Below are 16,187 nucleotides of genomic sequence, written 5' to 3'. Positions count from 1 at the left end.
ATATAAGCAGGAAGGCAGCTGTGTGCAACGTTGTCACTGGCACCAGCCAGGCAAGATGCTGCTTCACCACCACGCAGCGATGCTCAGTGCAATGCGGATGCTGGCACTGCCAGCACACCGAGATGGCAGTGGCACAGGGTACACGAGGACACCGGCCAGGGTACGCAGCTGCACGTCCTGGTACGCACTCTGACACACACACAGATCTACAGCCATCCGTACAACTCCTACACACACGCTCCCCACACATACCCCACTCAGACGCACACCTCATCGTGAACGCACACCACCCTCACTCCTCACACACACCCGAGTACCTGTTCCCTTACACCAACGCACACAACTACCACACATACACACATACACCCTCCCGTGAACACCCATGCGCGTGCCACTGGCACACAGCCCTGCACACGCTGGACACACCCCCACATGTGAGCCCATACACCCATGCACCCAATACACACACTCCTATAACTACAGCTCCCCAACAGGCACCCATACACCCCAGATACCCACCAACACCCTCACATACCCCGCTCCCACCCGTACTCCCACTCATCCCATCATGTAACACACGCAAACGCTTTAACACACACCCTCCTGACGTGTACCCCTACATACACACCCACACCACCACCCCAAGAGCCCACACAAAAACACCCACGAACACCCTCACATGCCCCATTCACACACACACATACACCCCGCACACACCCAACACATAAACACCCCCACACCCCTCTCGTTACATCTCCTAAGGTCAGGAATAGCATGGCCAGCAGCAGCAGGGCAGGGATCGTCCCCCTGTACTCGGCACTGGGGAGGCCGCACCTGGAATGCTGCGTCCAGTTTTGGGCCCCTCACTACAAGAAGGACATTGGGGTGCTGGAGTGTGGCCAGAGAAGGGCAACAGAGCTGGGGAAGGGTCTGGAGCACAGGGCTGATGGGGAGCGGCTGAGGGAGCTGGGGGTGTTCAGCCTGGAGAAGAGGAGGCTGAGGGGAGACCTGATCGCTCTGCAGCTCCTGACAGGAGGGGGCAGGGAGGGGGTGTTGGTCTCTTCTCCCAAGGAACAAGTGATAGGACAAGAGGAAGTGGGCTCAAGCTGCGCCAGGGGAGGTTTAGATTGGATATTGGGGGAAATTTCTTTACTGAAGGAGTGGTCAAGCATTGGACCAGGCTGCCCAGAGAGGTGGTGGAGTCCCCATCCCTGGAGGGGTTCAAAAAACGGGCAGAGGTGGCACTTTGGGACATGGTTTAGTGGGCATGGGGGTGTTGGGTTGATGGTGGACTGATGCTCTTAAGAGGTCCTTTCCAACCTTAGTGATTCTATTCTAGTTTTACTTTCATTCAAAACTAATCCAGCCACCGAGGCAGGAAACATGAACTTAATTATGACTCTGCCCTTAATTGGTTTAGTGGTGGCCTTGGTAGTGTAGGTTAATGGTTGGACTGGATGATCTTAAAGGTGTTTTCCAACCTAAACAATTCGATGATCCTAAATACACCCCAGCACGCACACAGCCCACGTCCTTAGCACCCCAAAACACCGACACCCACGCACACCCCACGCAAACACACACACGAACAGCCTCACACCCCCACGTCCACCCCGCACACACTCCCCACGCCAGCAGACACCCACGGTACACCCACACAAACACCCTCACGCACCCCACGCCCACCCAACCCTCACATACACCCCACGCAGACACCCGTGGACACCCTCCCACCCCCCCCCCCCCCCCCCGCACACACACCCCACAGCCCCCCCCCCCCAACTCCTCGCACCCCCCCCTCCCCCTCACAGCCACCCCCCCACCCCCCCACCGACAACCATAGAGTTCACGGTCCTCCACGGCCCAGAGCGGGCCCGCACGCCTCTCCCCCTCACCCTCCCCGTGCCCCAGACCCAGGCCGGGCGCTGCCCGCCTCTCACCCCGCGGGCCGGGGGTCGCCGCAGCCACTCGCCCGTCCCCGCTCCCCGAGCGGGCCCGGCACCGCCGCCGCCTCCCCTCCGCGCCGCCCCATCGCCGTAGCAACGGAGGACGCGGGCATGGCGGACTACACATCCCAGCATGCAGCGCGGCGGGGGGCGGTGCAGAGGGGCCCTTTTCCGCCCGCCCGCTCCCGTCGGCCCCCGCGCGCAGCCAATCAGGAGCGAACAGCTCCGCGCGGCGAGGGCGGGGGCGGAGGGCGGCGAGAAGATGGCGGCCAAAGGCGGCAGGAACGGGCTGCTCGACAAGGTACCGTGCGGCTTCGGCCGCCCGCGGCTCCCCTTCCCGGCGCCGCCGCCGCTCCCCGCCTCAGCGAGTGTCTCTAGAGCTGACCCGCCGCTGGGCCGAGCCGCAGCCACCCCCGGCTCGGGCCTCCGTGCCCCCCTCGCCTCGCTGAGGGGTACCCCCCCGCCTCAGCCCTGGGGCCGCGGGGAGCTCTTCCGCGACCGCCCGCTTGCTGCTTCCTTGTAGGAGCCGGGCGGTAAATGGCAGAAGAGGCCCCGGGGGGGAGCGGGGAGGGAGGAAGCGGCCGGCGGGCAGGCTGTGGTGAGGCACCGGGCGAGCACGTCCGGCCGTGAAAGCAGCAGTCGCCTGCGAGACGGCTTCTTCGTGGTGGTTCTTTTTTTTTTTTTTTTTCTGCCAGCGTGGCCGGTTTTAGCCCAACCGTCCTGACAAAAACCTGGCTAGCGGTACAGCTGCGCTGCTCCCGGTGGGTGTTTTGCCAGGAAAGTAACGCTGGACATGGCAGAGGGGTCAGGGGGAGCAGAGCGTACCCTAAAAGTCTGCTGCCGAGCCCAGTTTTGTCTCAGTAGTTTAAAGGAACTTCTTTGTAGAGTGGCTTTGATCTCGGCTCAGTTTTAAAGTGGTCAGGTGTTTGTGTCACGGCTCTTTGTGGTATTTGGCAGTCTGGTAGCTGAAATTAAAGGCCCGGAGGCTTTCCCCCCCCCCCCCCCCCCCATAAGGAGATGGAAACAGTTGTGTCTGTATCTCTGGGTGCAAGAGGGTGTATCTTCAGAGTGGTGTATTTGGCATCTTTCATTGAACTTCAAAATACAGATGACTGCAACTGAAAACGCTGATTTTCATTGATATACTCACAATTTCTAAAGGGTATAGTTTTCTTGCGTGTCTTTGAGATGATGTTATCCTTACTATCCCTAAGAACTCGGTGTTTTTCCTTTAGAACAGTAGACTAAGCTGTCGAGCGAATGTTTTTAGGGGAAGGTGTGCTAATGAAATATTTCTGGATAACTTCTGCAAATGTGTTCAGCTTTCGGTTTGAAATGACGGCGCTTTGCGGTTAACCTTCAAGAATTCTGGAAAGCATCATGTTCTCGAGGCGTTCCTGCTCCTCCTGCTGCGTTCTGTGGATGCTGAGGTGTAGTTGTTTTGGAAAGAAAAGGAGTTGTTGGTAAGAGAAACACGCTGTTGGTGTGGGAGCTGAATCCTTTTGTGAGAAACTGTTGGATAGTTTCAGCAGGGCTTCTACCTGAAGTACGTACACACGATTGATAACGTTCTATCTTCCTTTCCCTCTCTCCCCCATGCTGATCTGTGTGCCTTCATTTCTTCCCCATGGATGACTTAAATGAAATCTGGTCATTTCTGTGAACTGGTGTGTATATTGCTGAGGTACGGTCTGGAGAGTTGTGGTCTTAGGTCCATAATTAGCTCAAATATTTCTCAAATGGAAAAGTAATGGGTTATCACCGAGGCTTTAAAGTCTTGGGACGGGTTGCACGTTTAGCGTATCTTTTGGTACTTTGCTAGGAAGCTAAATCAGGGTGAGTTTAGGGAGATTTGTGTGTTAACTATCCCATTTTTTTGTCCTTCTCATGTTCTTTCAGTGTTTGTGAAAATCAGGGAGCCCCTCCTGACCTCTTCCCACTTAGAATCATAGAATCATTTAGGTTGGAAAAGACCTTGAAGATCATCCAGTCCAACCAGTAACCTACACTACCAAGGCCACCACTAAACCAATTAAGGGGAGAGTCATAATTCCATGTTTCCTGCCTTGGTGGCTGTGTTATTTCTTAATGAAAGTAAAAACTAGGAATCACTAAGGTTGGAAAGGATCTCTAAGATCATCAGTCCAACCATCAACCCAACACCCCCATGCCCACTAAACCATGTCCCAAAGTGCCACATCTGCCCGTTTTTTGAACCCCTCCAGGGATGGGGACTCCACCACCTCTCTGGGCAGCCTGGTCCAATACTTGACCACTCTTTCCATGAGGGAAATTTCTCCTAATATCCAATCTAAACCTCCCCTGGTGCAGCTTGAGCCCATCACTAGTTACTTGGGAGAAGAGACCAACACCCCCTCCCTGCCCCCTCCTGTCAGGAGCTGCAGAGCGATCAGGTCTCCCCTCAGCCTCCTCTTCTCCAGGCTGAACACCCCCAGCTCCCTCAGCCGCTCCCCACCAGCCCTGTGCTCCAGACCCTTCCCCAGCTCCGTTGCCCTTCTCTGGCCACGCTCCAGCACCCCAATGTCCTTCTTGTAGTGAGGGGCCCAAAACTGGACACAGCATTCCAGGTGCGGCCTCCCCAGTGCCGAGTACAGGGGGACGATCCCTGCCCTGCTCCTGCTGGCCACACTATTCCTGACACAAGCCAGGATGCTGTTGGCCGCCTTGGCCACCTGGGCACACTGCTGGCTCATGTTCAGCCGCTGTCGACCAACACCCCCAGGTCCTTTTCGGCCAGGCAGCTTCCCAGCCACTCTTCCCCCAGCCTGCAGTGTTGCATGGGGTTGTTGTGACCCAAGTGCAGGACCCAGCACTTAACCAGGACCACCTAAGAGTCCACACTCACTCACTTCAAAATGGCGTGCAGCAGTGGCTACAGTCCTCTCGAACACCTAGAGATTTCACCCATTTAGCACAAAACTAAGTTATTAACCACCCTCTGTCCTTACTAGAGCAAAACCGTCTAAGGTTTTGCAAGCTCCAGGACTAAAACCACTTCCTGAATGCCAACTGCCACAACTGCTTTCTGCTCCTGGGCCCCAGAAGGAGCTCTCTGGTACAAGGGGATGTTGACTCTGCGTACAGTCGGGCAGCACTGTTATTTTGGGGAGAGTGAGGTCTGGAATTCCTGCCTCCCAAGGCAGAGGCTGAGCTAGCTGGAGTTTGGTACAACTCTTCCTTCAAGAGGAAGAGGAAGGAACTGATGTGCAGCGAGGTGTCCCTGGACTCTCCCACTCACAAATCCTGCTTCTGCCGGGCTCATGGTGTGCAGCGTCACCATTATTTTAGAATTTATGTGGAGGGGTGGGTTCCTGCGGTTTGGGGCTCGCTGCTCTGTCAGCTGCAGCCCTGCCTACAGGAAAAGGCAATCAGCTGTGGTGTCGGCTGTGTCTTGAGGGAGCCGGTGTGCATCATCTGCTGAGACTCTTCCAACCTCCCTTGGCTGCGGCGTTGCAGGTCCTGGTTTGAAGAGTTTCTGATTTTAGGTTTGGGAAGGGGAGGTTACTTTCTTTTCATCCTTGTAATAGAAAACACGGATTAGATGCAGAAACGTTACTCCCCTTGAAGAGTTTATATGGTCTACACTGGTGCTCCTCTTGCAGTAGCAACAGATCTTTTTTTACTTTACAACGTGATTATTTATGTTTCTCATACTCAGAGTGCGCCATAAACTTCAGAGCAATATTTGAAGAGACAAGCTAGCTACCCAGAAGATTTGCAGGCTAAAATTGGACGTGATGTAAATAAGGCTGACAGTAGGGACAGAAGGAATAAGGTGGTTGGGGGGGGAAAGTTAAGTTTGTGCTGTGTCTTTCTTCTGAGATACGAACATCTTGAAATTTCTCCCGTAGGATTTTTCCGTGCCTCCTGCTTATGAGGGAGTCTTGTGAAGGGATTTAAATGAAGGTAGGTGATAGCTTGACAAACGAGCCTTGCGAGCGCTCAGATCCTGCGGTGATCTGTGAAAGCAAGCACTTGTTTTGCTGTCCCCCTTTTTTTTTTTTTTTTTTTTTTTTTTGGAGCGAAGAACAGAATGCTCCCCTGCTGCTGTGCTGTGATCCAGCTGCAGGCAGCATCTTTACTTGGGTGGGAACAGCTGGGGCCTTTGTGTGCTTCCAGTGTCAGATTGGTTTTGCGGCTTTCTGAAATTGCAGTTCTGATTTTATTCTTCGTTTTTTAAGTAAGGGAACCCCCTGGCTATGTTTCAGACTTTGCTCTGAAGCCCTGCTTGTACATGGGTACGCTTTCAGGTACCAAATCCACCTCCTAGCTGTGCCTGGCTGTAGAACACCGTGTTTACTTGCTATTCATAGTTAGGATGTGTTCAGGACAAGTACGATAACCTTCCACTTGGTTTTTAAAATGAAGGAGTCAAATGACACCCAGACTAAAAAACTGTTTTGAACTGGTTGGGTTTTTCTTTTCCTCCGTCAGACTGGAAGCTTTTCTTTTGAAGCCTTTGGAGCTTGCACCGGAAATGCTTAAAATGAGTAAGTGGTTGAAAAATACCATCCAGTAGCTGGAGGAGCGGATGTGTATGCATCTGTCGGGCTCCTCAGGGCATCGGTGCAGCTTCGCCTTCCCTCCCCAACCTGTGCAGGCAAGGCAGGGCTGTTCTGCAGACCCGAGAGGGGAAGAAGGCTTTCCCCTGCCCTGTTTGAGGACGAGCACTTGGTGGTAGGGACTGAATCTCTGGCTCTCTTCCAAGCCGAACGTGGGGACGGCCATCAATCGAAGGTTTTGCCCAAGCTTGCACTGCTATATAGACATCAGTGTACAGATGTGCATCTGTTTCTGTGCACATCTGGACACAGAGGTAACGTGGAGGTTGATTGTTTCCTTTGAGCACCTCCTTCTGCTCCTCTTCCACAGCACTGGCATTCCGGATGCCAGCGCAGTGCATCCCAACTTCTCCCTAGCTCTTTGGTCCTGCAGATCGGCCTGGAAGAATTAAGACAAGCAGCAGCAGCACCGTGGTTCTGTACCGTGCTAGAACTGACCTCGTGGGAACATCAAGACCAAGGTAAAGGGAGGGCTAAAGCTTCTCCCTGGCTGAAGTCCCAAACTCCAGATGCGTCCCCGTTACAAGGTCCCTTCTGACATGAACCGCTTTGGGATTATCCAGCTGTTACTGTCTTGAAGCAGGACAGCCTCAGTCACAGGGAAGCCTGAACACGAACTGAAGAACGGCTGGTTCAGCTCATTGCTTTAAACAATCTAAGATTAGAATTATTTCCCCAGTAACAGCTTTATTTCAAAAACGATGTCATGTGGGCTTTATATCTACCCCTGAAAGTGCCGGTTTTCTGTTCGAGATCGGTATCAGTTAAATTTCACTGATACTCTCTGGCAACTCCAGTGTCAGGTAGTTCAGGACAGAGAGCGAGAAGCGAGAATCCAGTTCTTGCTCTGTCACGGGCTTCCTGGCTATACGTTATGGCAGTGCCTCGACTCGTTTTATGTACAATTATTCCCCTCCGTGCAAATCCCTTCTCCAAGTGTTAGCAGTCCTGTGCCTCCAGGGCTGGTTTCCAGGGTGCCTATAAAATAGCTTTAAAATCTTGAGTTTTTTTTTAAAAAATAGCCTTGGGCTTTATTTTCATTTATTTCTTGATTCCTGAGCTTTTATCATTAGTGTTTTCCAGCTGTTCTGTCTTCAAGTATATCTAGAAAGCTGTTGGTATTATTTGGGAGGAGAAGAGAAGAAATTTTGGCATAAGCCTTGATTCCATCCTCGCAGGCTTTAGGAAGAAAAAGCAGACATAATAAGATTGATTAAAAACTTGAGCGTTGACGATGGGATAGATGCATTGTGCTTTGATACCAGGTAAACCATGCTGTTGCCAAAAGCAGAGATTCCGGTATTAAATATTTAATTGTAAAACATATCACAAAAATATCATTCGAGTGACATCTTCCCAGGTATGTCTGGATTCTTGCTCTCCCTTAGGAACAAGCTGGAGAACGCTGTCATATTTTATACTAAGGATTGTCTTGTTTTAGCCCTGGAAATGTGGAAAACCATTATGCAAAATATTTGCTCAGATATATTTTTTTACTTCTTCAAAACGATTCCTTTAGTGGCCTTTGGAAAAAAAAAAAAACTTCACAATTGTACTTAAACACAGATCTGGTCTGAAGGAAGGCTTCAAATGGCCTGCTGAGGTTCCTTGTGGTGTTTAAAAACTTCTCATTCATTTTATTCTTTATTATTTGTAAAAAGTAGCGGGGGGAAGGGGTGACCAGCTGTAAAGACTGAGCCTTTGCAGGGAGTTTTATCAATAACGAAAATAAACTCTGCAGAGGCTGAACGACGCCGTCCCTCCTGGGTAAGGCTTGCCTTCACTCCAGCTGCACAAATACAATAAAGGACAAAATATTTCGCCGCAGTCACATCCGAGTTCAGCGTTGAGTTATTGGGCGCATCCAGTAGCGAATCCAGCTGTGCTGCATCTTGCGCGTGCCTTACTAGTCGGTATTTTTGTCTTTAAACTAACAGGGCTTTTCTGCACCCTACAAGAATAATTCTGTAGTGGAAGCAGCTGGTGCTGTTTCGGGAAAGTGCTTGCGTTTTAGGGTTTTGCTCAGCGGCGTACATTTCCACGGCCGCAGGCTCGTTGGCTTTCCTTCCTCTCCCTTGCAAGAAATGGAGGGCGCACCTGGGAGCGGTGAGGTCAAGCCCGAATGGGTTTCTTCAAAGCTTTTTCGATTTATCTGTGGGATAAGGAAAGAGGGACTGGGTGTTGGTGTTGTTGCTTAGAGACTTCTGACTTCCAGTTCGTTAATTAGGAAAAAAGGTTTTGATTTTTTTTCTCTCCCTAGTCTAGCTCTTGGTACTTTAATCTTTGGGAATCCCAAAAGGCAAGAAATAAAACTGTTGTAGATGCTTTTATAAGGAAAAAATAAATAGTTGAAAGAATTCTTCTGTATTCTTTCATGGCAAAGGGTTTGGCTTTCAATTGTCGTGTGTGCTAATTAACCTTTAGGAACAACTGGTGGCTACAAAAAAGTAACCACCTAAAATATTTTGCAACTTACACTGATGTGAGAGCTGTTTCCCAGTTATCCGTGACTTTTAAATGCTTTCTGGCTGTTTCTTTTGTCCCTCGTAAACCGGTTACTGCATGTGCACGCACAAAGTGACGTTTACTCTGCACCTAATAATTCGTACCTGCAGAGTCCAAAGGAGAACCAGGCTTTTCCCTGTGCGAGCGTAGGGGAAGTAGGTCAGGTTCTACATCTTACTTTAAAATGGTTTCATTCCTGCCAGAGAAAGGAAATGAGCTCTTCTGACAGGTAATTAATAAATCCAACTTGTGAGCTGCAGGAGCAGGAAATAACACGAGCGAAGCTGCGAATTGCTTCTAATGGCAGCTAAAATTTGAGCTGAAGTCACTCCGCTGTTTGAAATAATTGATGACTTCAAATACACAGGGCTCAAACTCATGTGTGCGTCTGAGGCTCAAAGGAATAGTGTCAGCAAAAAATGATATCGTTCGGAGGAAAATTAACCCCTGTGAAAAGCTGAGCCCGTGTATCTGAGATTTGTTATTGATGAAGGAAGAGATTATGAGGAAAAGCGGAATGTAGAAGAGTGATGGAATCCTTTGGTTTCGTTCTGGAGGGTGGTCTGACTGAAACGTTTTCTTGTTCGTGCCTTCATGTTCTCCCCTTGTACCCGGATTGTTAAGGGTGCCTTGAAATTTTCCTCTTCTTGTCAGCCCCCAAAGAGTCCGTTTGTAACGACTTGGCTGAAAAGTGTGAATACCTTCGAAGGCAAGAATTAAATCCCAACTGAGACTTTCTGTGCATGGCAGCGGGAGCAGCAAACGCAGAATCAGAATTAGAATAAAACCAATGTAAAAAGTCGCTTCACCAAATATCTGCGGTACCCGTGACAAGGTGTATAAGCTTAAATCTGCAAGGGTAATGGGTGCGTTGGTGCTGAGGTGACTTTTGGTGCGCTACAGCTGTGTTAACAGGCCCCGGATTCCCTCCATCTCTGGTCAGGTTTTCCCGAACAGGTAGGTGTTTTCTGGGTTGCCTCCTATCTTTGTGCTTACAACAGGAACAAGCGTGTTAAAACGAAAGGCTAAACCGTGGCAAATTTTCTTAACTCCGTTTGGTTTCCATTGCAGTGGAAGATCGATGACAAGCCGGTAAAAATTGATAAATGGGACGGTTCAGCTGTGAAAAATTCTTTGGACGATTCTGCCAAAAAGGTATGTTCTGCAACTGCCGATTTCTCCCTCTTGGGAAACGCTCTGTTTTCTTAGCTTTCTATATTTAGTTTAAAAACTCTGGAAACTTTTTTGGTTTGATTGTGAAGTGCCCATATCCGTGCTGGTTCTGTAGCATCTCTTGTGATTCCCGTGGCTAAGGCAGCGTTTGTGCTTCGGTGTCAGCAATTATTACGATGACTGATGCAGACGTTAATTCTGTGTAAAGTTTCTGCTCAGTTTACCCACATAATCGAGGTTGGTTTATCTAAATAGTCTCAGAAGCAGTTTGTAAAATGTACGAAAAGCACAAAATAAACTCAGTTGCGTGTTTCTCCCACAGGTTCTCCTGGAGAAATACAAGTACGTCGAAAATTTCCGTTTGATCGATGGCCGCCTCATCATCTGCACAATCTCTTGTCTCTTCGCGATCGTAGCTTTGATTTGGGATTACCTGCACCCCTTTCCTGAATCCAAACCTGTTCTTGCCTTTTGTGTTGTATCATATCCTTTACAGATGTTGTCTCATTTATACCAAAAAAGATTTTATTTTCCCCGTGAAGCGCAAGAAAAGCCTTCTCTGTATTCTCATTTTCAAGCCTGTGGGAATTTTACTTCCCATGGTGTGGCGATCAGCTGGTAATCAAATAGTTTTCATGTGATGGCAAAATTCCTGCCTGCCTGGGTGTAACACGCCTAAATTTGGGTGATCTCGGGGGGGGCAGCCTTCCCCTGCGGCGGTGTGGAAGCCTGGACAGCAATTTGGCTGACGTCAAAGGAGTCGGCAGCTGATCTGCGCTCCAGGCTCCCGACTGCCTTGAGGTGATTTCCCAGATTCCAGACACCGACTGCGCAGAGGCTCCTCTGCTTCGCGTGTTAATCTCAAAGTTCAGCCCTTGAAAGCTTTGTGGGTTTGGTTTGTGTTTTGGCTATTTTTTTTTGTTGTTTTCTTTTTCATTCTACCTATTGCCTGGTTACAGAGACATCTGCTCTTTCCTAATGTGACAGATCGGTTACCAAGAGCGAGTAGTAAAACGGAGGTAATTCTTGCCAGCACCTCCGCCAAAGAGGAGCAGACCCTGTATTTAGGAGGGTAACGCTACAAATCAGGGTTTAAATCATAGAATCATAGAATCATTTAGGTTGGAAAAGCCCTTTAAGATCATCCAGTCCAACCTAACACTACCAAGGCCACCACTAAACCAATTCAGGGGAGAGTAGCAACCCCACGCCTCCTGGCTTGGTGGCTGGATCTTTTATAATGAAAGTAAAAACTAGGAATCATTAAGATTGGAGAGGACCTCTAAGATCATCAGTCCAACCATCAACCCAACACCACCATGCCCACTAAACCATGTCACGTTCAGATGTCAACTCTGTTTAGAACTCAACTGTAAGATTTTCAATATTACAGCACCACTGGGTGTTTGGGTTTTTTGTTTTTTATCCCCCTGTTTGGGCTCAGAGGGTCAGCGTGACAGTGATTTCCCTGCAGCTCCTCTAGCGAGATAGACGCCCGCAGAGGTTTTACAACCTAAATATATGTGAGGGATGAGCGGTGCCTCCCAAGAGCGGCCGACGGGCCCGCTTTCAAGGGCAGTTTTGATGGTACCAGCGAGGCAGCGTGAACCGGTAGCCTGGAAGCTTATTGCTGGCCCGTACCGCTAACGGCTGCGTGAGCTTGGGCGAGTCGTTTCGTCGTTCCAGGCTACGGTTCTCCTGGTTGGCTTTCAGCACAAACGTTGAGATAATTCGTCCTGCGGCGCTTAAAATTATTTAATTCTGAAAATGAGAATGATTAATTGCTTGAGCTGAGCTTAGGAATTAATATTCTGTGGCACGTTTGGTCTCATGTATTCCCCGCTATCTCCTGACAGACGTTGCTCCAAAAATTTAGCAAAGTAATTGAAATCACTGTTTCCTTGTGATTCCCGCTTTACTTCATGGTTTCACGAACAAACTGTTTTATGAGGCTGGAGAAATCCCTTTCAGGAAAGCGCATTAGGGAATTGTCCCTTGCCCCACCACTTCCCAGCATTGATTAATGCTCTTGTGCAACGGCAAAGATTTAAAGCGTCCCAATTATTTAATTTCTCATGCTAACGAGGCCAAGCGTCCTGTTTGGAATGAGAATTTTGTGAGAGGTGGTTAAACAGCGGTGTCTGAGGGGATCCAAGCAATTTCTCTGCCTAATTTCTACTTCTAGTTGCAGCTTGTTCATTTCCTTAACTTTTTTTGCACATATTTTGTGATGATGGGAATCCTGACTATCTATACCTCATACAAAGAAAAGAGTATTTTCCTCGTAGCTCACAGAAAAGACCCTGCAGGGATGGACCCCGACGACGTTTGGCAGCTCTCCTCCAGTCTCAAACGGTATCATTTGCTCCGGCAACATGGTTTTTAGCGAGTGGGAGCGCAGTGGTGCTGTACCAGCACGCCTTCAGTTTGTGTGCGCCTGTAGCTACTGAAGAAAACACAGAAAAGCTGCGTTTCGGATAACTCGTAAACAAAATGGGGGAAAATATTGGGGTCTTTGCAATATTAGAATCATAGAATCATTTAGGTTGGAAAAGACCTTTAAGATCATCCAGTCCAACCATTAACCTCACACTACCAACTCCACCACTAAACCAGTTCAGGGGAGAGGAATAATTTCATGTTTCCTGCCTTGGTGGCTGTGTTATTTCTTAATGAAAGTAAAAACTGGGAATCACTGAGGTTGGAAAGGATCTCTAAGATCATCAGTCCAACCATCAACCCAACACCCCCATGCCCACTAAACCATCTCCCAAAGTGCCACCTCTGCCCATTTTTTTGAACCCCTCCAGGGATGGGGACTCCACCACCTCTCTGGGCAGCCTGGTCCAAGGCTTGACCACTCTTTCCATGAAGAAATTTCTCCTAATATCCAATCTAAACCTCCCCTGGTGCAGCTTGAGCCCATCACTAGTTACTTGGGAGAAGAGCCCAACCCCCACCTCCCTGCCCCCTCCTGTCAGGAGCTGCAGAGCGATCAGGTCTCCCCTCAGCCTCCTCTTCTCCAGGCTGAACACCCCCAGCTCCCTCAGCCGCTCCCCACCAGCCCTGTGCTCCAGACCCTTCCCCAGCTTCGTTGCCCTTCTCTGGCCACGCTCCAGCACCCCAATGTCCTTCTTGTAGTGAGGGGCCCAAAACTGGACACAGCATTCCAGGTGCAGCCTCCCCAGCGCCGAGTACAGGGGGACGATCCCTGCCCTGCTCCTGCTGGCCACACTATTCCTGACACAAGCCAGGATGCTGTTGGCCGCCTTGGCCACCTGGGCACACTGCTGGCTCATGTTCAGCTGCTGTCGACCAACACCCCCAGGTCTTTTTCGGCCAGGCAGCTTTCCAGCCACTCTTCCCCAAGCCTGCAGCGTTGCGTGGGGTTGTTGTGACCCAAGTGCAGGACCCGGCACTTGGCCTTGTTGAACCTCAGAACAAGGTTATGGTGGGGGTCTCTGCACCGGGACATGAGCTTTCTGCCAGGGATCGGCTACTCTGCCGTGATCTTTGTGGCTTCCTGGGCAACTCGTGATTAATATTCACTGCAGAATATTATTACTCAGAAGTAATCTGTGACGGGCTCCCTGCGTGCACCGTTTCCATCCGTCTGTCTCCGTAGGATCACCCTAAATATTTTCCTTTCTACCTACAAATCTGTTTCACTCATCAAAACCGACATCCCAATCTAGAGACGGGAGCAGTGCCAAGCGGTTATCTGCCGCAAATGCTCCCGGTTTGCTTCTTTTTAAATGAGGAGTGGGGTGAAATTAATCATGAGGAGTATAAAAAAAATCTTTAATTGTGTTATAATTAACGCCTGCGTATTGCGGCTGTTTGCGTCCGTGTGGGGACCTCCACTCCGGGAGGGCTTTGCCCTTAGCGAGGATGAGGATTTCTCATCGGCTTTTTGTTGGTGGCTCGGCTGAGCCAGATTTAAATCCCGCTCTGAAATCCCTCTGCCCCTCCCGCAGGTTTGACGACAAGTACACCCTGAAGCTGACTTTCATCAGTGGGAAAACCAAACAGCAGAGGGAAGCCGAGTTCACCAAATCCATCGCGAAATTCTTCGATAACAACGGGACGTTAGTCATGGAGGCCTACGAGCCGGAGGTGTCCAAGCTGCATGATAGTCTGGCCGTGGGGAGGAAAACAAAATGATTTCTGACGCTGCCTGCCTCCTGGGAACGCGCTACATTAAGACCAATAAAGTGAAGTAACAAAGAAAATGAATCATTGCCTCTGTTTTTGTCCTGAAATCCTATTCCCTTTTGGATAAGTGGGAGTTTTTTAATCTTGGATCTAAGATTTTTTTTTTTTTTTAAGGTTTTTTTTTTTTTTGAAGCTGCTCTGTGTGCCTGCCTTTCCTGGTTCTGCCACCTCTGGGGCAGACCTTGGAGGAGGATTTGCTCGTGGGGACCCTCAGGAGGGGGAAAACTTGTCCCCCATGCTACCCCGGCTTCCTCCCTTTTTACCTGGCAGCGCTTTATCCAATGGCTCCATGCTGCATCCGGGGCTTTTATCGTTCGCATTTCGCTAATGCCACGTTTCCCTTTTGTGTTAGGAATTCAGGACAAAATCCTTCTGTAAAACGATTGTCCGCTCGCAAACACCTTTTCTTTTATTTTTGTATTTATCGAATTGGGGGGCTAGGGGATTGTTTTATATAAAAGCCTTTTTTTTGGGGGGGGGGGAGATAAATATGCTACTTCTGTACGTTCAGCCACAAAATTTATCTGTAAGGTGAAAAAAAAAAGAGAGCGAAGGGCTTTTCCGAGCTGTGACTGTCCCTGTGTGTTTGCTGCCTGTTTCCTATCGACATCTCTCCCGTCCCACGCGTCCCTTCTATAAAATGGCATTTTCTACAAAAAAAAAAAAGAAAAAAAAATAGATTTTTGGTTTTGCTGTTTTTTTTTTTTTAAATAAAAGGGAAGAACAGACGTCAAACGTGTTCCCGAGCTTCTCTGGGGCGTTTCGCGGCTCAGGGCAAGGGGAGGGATCCCCCGAAACCGCTCCCCCCCACCCCCACCCCCCCACGCCGCGGGGGGCGGGGCCGGAGCCGCCGGGAAGGGGCGGGGCGGGGGCGGGGCCTGAGCGGGGCGGCCCCGGCGGCGGCGGCGGCTGCGGAGGGGTGCGGGGCGGGGGGGGAAGGGGATTGGGGGGTCCAGGGGGTGCGGGGGGGGTGCTGGGCATGGGGGGGTGCAGGGAAAGGGGGTGCGGGGGGGGGGAAGGAGATGGGAGTGCGGGGGGGGGGTGCTGGGCATGCGGGGGTGTAGGGAAGGGGGGTGCGGGGGGGGGGAAGGGGATTGGGGGGGTCCGGGGGGTGCGGGGGGGTGCTGGGCATGGGGGGGGTGTAGGGAAAGGGGGTGCGGGGGGGGGGGAAGGAGATGGGAGTGCGGGGGGGGGTGCTGGGCATGCGGGGGTGTAGGGAAAGGGGGGTGCGGGGGGGGGAAGGGGATTGGGGGGGTCCGGGGGGTGCGGGGGGGTGCTGGGCATGGGGGGGGTGTAGGGAAAGGGGGTGCGGGGGGGGAAAAAAGGGGATGGGGTGTGCGGGGGGGGTGCTGGGCATGGGGGGTGTAGGGAAAGGGGGGTGCGGGGGGGGAAGGGGATTGGGGGGGTCCAGGGGGTGCGGGGGGGGTGCTGGGCATGGGGTGGTGTAGGGAAAGGGGGTGCGGGGGGGGGAAGGGGATTGGGGGGGTCCAGGGCTGGTGGGGGGAAGGGGATGGGGGGTGCGGGGGGGTGCTGGGCATGGGGGGGGTGTAGGAAAAGGGGGTGCGGGGAGGGGGAAGGGGATTGGGGGGGTCCGGGTGTGCGGGGGGGTGCTGGGCATGTGGGGGTGTAGGGAGAGGGGGTGCGGGGGGGGCCGGGCATGGCGGGGGGGGAGCAGCGCATGCGCCGAGTCGGGCCGGGGGGTGCAGGGGGGTGCAGGGGGGGGTCCGCGTACGGGGGGGTCACGGGGGGAGCGGTGCATGGAGGG

At 51.3% G+C, this 16,187-nt stretch overlaps 1 protein-coding gene across 1 annotated transcript; it reads left to right on the top strand.

The window, feature by feature from the left end:
- The first annotated feature begins 2,208 nt into the window (after nt 1–2,208).
- Nucleotides 2,209–14,488, top strand: SPCS2 (signal peptidase complex subunit 2). Its single transcript, XM_075717578.1, has 5 exons — nt 2,209–2,247; nt 10,106–10,189; nt 10,530–10,690; nt 12,428–12,562; nt 14,185–14,488. The coding sequence occupies exons 1-5, from the start codon at nt 2,209–2,211 to the stop codon at nt 14,369–14,371; spliced, it is 606 nt and encodes a 201-aa protein (XP_075573693.1). The 3' UTR covers nt 14,372–14,488.
- Nucleotides 14,489–16,187: the final 1,699 nt, after the last annotated feature.

The sequence above is a fragment of the Pelecanus crispus genome, chromosome 1 (genome assembly GCF_030463565.1).
Source record: "Pelecanus crispus isolate bPelCri1 chromosome 1, bPelCri1.pri, whole genome shotgun sequence".
Classification (NCBI taxonomy): Eukaryota; Metazoa; Chordata; class Aves; order Pelecaniformes; family Pelecanidae; genus Pelecanus; species Pelecanus crispus.
This window is presented reverse-complemented; position numbering and strand designations above follow the sequence as displayed.